This window comes from Theobroma umbraticum, unplaced genomic scaffold, assembly GCF_002168275.2.
Source record: "Theobroma umbraticum cultivar Fairchild unplaced genomic scaffold, ASM216827v3 scaffold_51.0, whole genome shotgun sequence".
Taxonomy (NCBI): Eukaryota; Viridiplantae; Streptophyta; class Magnoliopsida; order Malvales; family Malvaceae; genus Theobroma; species Theobroma umbraticum.
Window position 1 is genome coordinate 9,871,672 of NW_018397260.1, and position 4,657 is coordinate 9,876,328.

General features: G+C 36.6%; 1 protein-coding gene across 1 annotated transcript; it reads right to left on the reverse strand.

Moving 5' to 3' along the window:
* Nucleotides 1-1,118: 1,118 nt before the first annotated feature.
* SBP1 (S-ribonuclease binding protein 1) lies at nt 1,119-3,748 on the reverse strand. The gene is made up of 4 exons (XM_021428985.2): nt 3,550-3,748; nt 3,345-3,445; nt 2,740-3,062; nt 1,119-1,693 (listed from the first exon to the last, which is right to left on the reverse strand). Exons 1-4 carry the CDS (start codon nt 3,624-3,626, stop codon nt 1,166-1,168), a joined length of 1,029 nt encoding a protein of 342 aa, XP_021284660.1. The 5' UTR covers nt 3,627-3,748; the 3' UTR covers nt 1,119-1,165.
* Between the last annotated feature and the right edge of the window lie 909 nt (nt 3,749-4,657).

Below are 4,657 nucleotides of genomic sequence, written 5' to 3' on the forward strand. Positions count from 1 at the left end.
CCTTTTACATTTTTTGCATTAATTAATTTTGTCTACGATAGCCCAAAAGTTTTTGCAAGTTACTACGCTATAGCCCTTTTGTCTATAGTTGCATAAGGTCCATTTTGGGGTGACTTGAACCAGGAGAGAAACAACGCAGAGATGCATGGCAATACTCGCAAATGGCAATGAGGTTTGTCATATCCAATCCTTAATGGTTTCGAGCTTCAATGCGGCCTACTTCTCCAAGCCGCCAGAGAAAGGGCTCTTCCATAGGCTAGCCCAGGGAAGGGGCCGTTTCATGTTACCTCAAGGGAAACAAAGAGCTACAGCCCACGTGCTTAAAAGCAACCTTTAAAGAATTGGGGTTGGGTCATTCAATTTTGACGATCCTTTTAAGATGTGAACTTTTCAAAATCAAATTAAATTGGATTCGAACAAATTATTCAGATTCTAATTGTTGATTAGAATTAGTCATAAAAGGAAAAGAAAAGGGACTTCTTCATCGTTTATACACTGATCAGCCACCCGAGAATCTTTCAAGTTATGTACAATTTCACTCAACAAGAAGCAACTGTAATCAGTTTATCTCAGAAAAGCCATCACAATTGACATCCTTTCTGTGTGATTGAGACCCTCGAATATCTCATATAACCAAGTCATATACTCCATATATACACGATGAGAAACCCTGGCTACCTATTCTTGAAGCATTTCATACAAGCTTGGATTTGCCTCTGACCTACACTCACTTTCTAAACTCCGACGGTGCATTTTTCTGCTCCTATGTAACTACCTACATTACGGAGACTCCATGAACCTCAAATATGCATAGATCTTGCCCAGTTCTGAAACTTATCCAATCATTCAACAAGATCTCACACTTCAAGAACCTTCACATAGATAACATAATATGGTATCCCTAACAAATTGCTACCAAAACTACATAAAACCAGACAGCACTGAGCAGGGAAAACATAGGAACTTCTATAACAGAATGAAGAACAAGAAAATAACAATGACTCAACAACTTAAGAAAGTGATGATGCAGAATCCTTAACACGCAAGACATTTCTTTTCAAAAAAGGTTTAACAGCAAACCAACAAACAGCAAGCAACCATCAAAATCACAATAATACTGGATATAACTTTAGTATAATATATTAAAGCTTTCAGATGTATATCATTACATAAAGACCTCCATGCCAATAAACTTAGATGACTGACACAAGGGGCAAAAACTAAGCTTACTTTCACAACCTTTACACAGGCAGAGATGCTTACAAGGCAACAAAAGCATGCAGGCTTCATTCACTCTGCAAACCTTACAAGTCATCAACTCTTTCATGTCACTATTCTCCTTGCAGAGCAGGTGGAAATTAAGGGCTCGGCCATTGCAGCATGAAGCTGTATCATCAACCTCGCTATCACCACATCCTTCCTTACTATCTCTACTTTGAGCATAAACTTGCTGAAGATTAAACTTAAGGGCAGTAATCATGTTCTCATTGTATCTGGCACGCTGCTGCCAGGCACCAGCTTCCATGGTCCATTGCTCCATTCGGTCCTCAAGTTCCATATTCTTCTTGTTAATATTTTCCAATTCTTCTTCTTTCTCACGAAGTTTCTGCAAAATTTTCTCTTCAACCAAGGAAATTGTCTGAAGTTGGCTAGCCTGAACCTTCTCCAACACAGATTGCCGTAATCGGTCACCCTATTTTAAGCAGAGGGAATTAGAAGTGTTTTCACTAAAAGTCAAATTCAAAACTTCTTGTTGACCAGCATATATTTTGGAATAAAGATAGAAAGTTAATGCTAAAACAAGCAACAATATACAGTTTCACCACCATGAACATTACCATACTCATACAATCATACTATCTCCCCTCACTTGCAACCAATAAAATACACAAACAACTCCAATCAGAACCTTGAAAAAGAAAAAAGGTGGATAAACCATATAATTTTCAACTAAGATCTTAATTCAAAGCATGAGAACAGAAACATCCTCCAATTATAGCATAACCCAGAAGCATGGATTTTTCAAATTGATGAATTCAAGTTAGCATTGTTTGTGTTGGCAAAAAGAGACTAGTTCATTTTATTCAAATCCAAATTAGTTTCTTTAATTTCAAGCATAGATATAATGAACCTCATTAATATAGGGTACATAGTGTTATTTTCAGAAACAATGCAAAACTAAACACACAATAAAGTATATTTATAATTAGCAATAACGTCACAATGCAGATGGCTAATGATATTTAATTGTTAATACTTTTAAAAAATAATGAAAATAGAATGGGTACAAACAGTTCAGCAAGACAACTTCAATAGTTTAAGTTAAAGTCGAAGGGAAAACACAATGAACTTATGCAGGACATGCAAAAGCTTGACTCACTTTCATTAGCACTTTGCAGCTAGATAACGACAATAACCACACTCACTAAATATGACAAAATAATATGTAACGTGTTAAGTTTGGAAACAGCCTTATCCAGAGTTAAGAGAATCAATAATCAAACCAAGAAACTACCAAAAATATATCCGAAACGAATCTTAACAGAATGTTTTAGCACGAAAGCAGGATTAATGTACATGCATTCAATGACCATAAAATCGATTATTATTACATATGGCACAAATGACATCCTCAATTAATAAATTGATCCATACAACAAACGTGGAGCTAATAACGAAACATGTTTTATAGCCATTTAATTATAATTAAACAACAAGCTAAAGTCCACAAAGCCAGACCTGAACTTTCAGGAACCTATCAATCTCTGCATCCTGTCGCTGCAGCTCATGATCAATGTCATCACCAATGAGTGACAACAAAGCCGAATCACCAGAAGAGGCCATCCGATTATTATTATTATCTATTGACAAACCTAATCCTGTTGAGACTGACCGTGCTTGAAAAAAATCAACAGAAGATATCTGTGAATTGTTCTCCAAAAAGTCTTGTTCCTTCAATTTTTTCCTTTTAGGCTCAACCCCATTATTCCATTGCAACTCAGCTCCTCCATCACTCCCATCTGTCACCGGCACCGGACCCGGCGCAAACCCAACAACATGGACTAAAACAAAAAAAAAACAACAAAAATTCAACAAACCCAGTTGCTATAAGCTTGTTTTTTATAAATGAAATTGAAATCCCAGAAATATTAAACAGCAAAGTTCCAATTTTGATGCCTAAAAAGTAAAAGCCAGAGAGAGAGATATAATGTGATCATTTTAAGCTAACTTGACGCTAAAAAGTTTTAATTTTTTTTTTACTTATCCTCGTATAATTCTTCACCAATTGCATAGAAACTAACGAGAAATTAAATTAAAAAAGAAAAGGAAGTGAGAGGGATTACAAGGAGGGATATAAGGGGGATGTTGAGACTGATCTTGCAAATTAGGCGCACTGTAATAAGCAAGTGCCGGCGAAATCTGATCGTCGGTTGCGTATAAGTTCCTGAAATCAAACATAGAAAGAAACAGATTACAAATTATTTTCTGGTTAGGGCTTTGTTTTTGTTCGTAGTGATTGAAGTTTTGGTATTTATTATTGGGGTTTACCTGAAACTTTTTGATTGCTGTTGATGCTGTTGGTGAGGTTGGTAGTGTTGTTGAAAGTGGTGCTGAGGGAAAGCCATCCTTTGGAGACCTGAGTTTTTCCCAGAGAGAGATGAGTTTTTCTGTCATATAGAGAGAGAGGGGAGGGGAATGGCGAGGTGGCCGATGGAGAAGATTCTTTACATTTCGAGTTTGGCCCCTTTGTTTGTTATATTTTGTGATTCAATGCAATTTTTTCGTTAGCTAAACAAAATGATCCCTTGTAGCTGTTTGTTTTTTTGTTTCTTATGGAATAGTAGCCCAGTTTGGGCTGCTGGTCATTGGCTTAATTTAGTTGTAGTTGGATCGAACTAGCCCTTGGATAGCAGGCTTTTATGGCCCAAACTCCCAAATTTTAACAAAAGGGGTGCTGGGGAGTAGAAAAAAGAAGCTGAAAATATGTATTGGCATTGGTGTTGCTGCTTATTTTAAACATGTTTAGTTTCACAACTTGGAGAATTTGGTTGGTCTAATGCTGAATATTACTACTTCTCAAGCTGCCTAATTTGACTTCAATTACCACAACAGGAGATTGCTTTGTCAATGAAAATTTCGCTCAAGATCACATCCAATGAATTTGATTAACCAAATACCATCCTTTTTAGATATTTTTTCAACCATCGATATGCAAAATAATAAGAATAGCCATTCATTTTCTTTTTTATCTAAGAGTGAAAATTCAATTGGAAATTAATTGGACTATATTTACTGTTGACGAGGCTGAGTTTAACTTGTTTGTTAGTCTTACCTTTGATCTGAAAAGCAAAAAAGTCACTAGAATTGTATTTCTCTCGAAGCTCTTCCTTCATACCGAATAATTGTTACCGATCATGTGATTGTCAGGGCAATATGCATGAGTACTTCAGCACATGGATTCCTCCAGGGTGTAGAGTTTCTAACCAGGAAATTGATCTCCTTGATGGAGACCATACCAGGGAGTTAACCCCCACTTATAACATGCAGCTATGCCATAATGTAATCCATTCACGGTTTACTTATTAATCAGATTCCACCACACTGGAGGCAGGCAAACAGGGCAGTGCCACTAATGTCCTCTGCCTTGCAGTAGTTA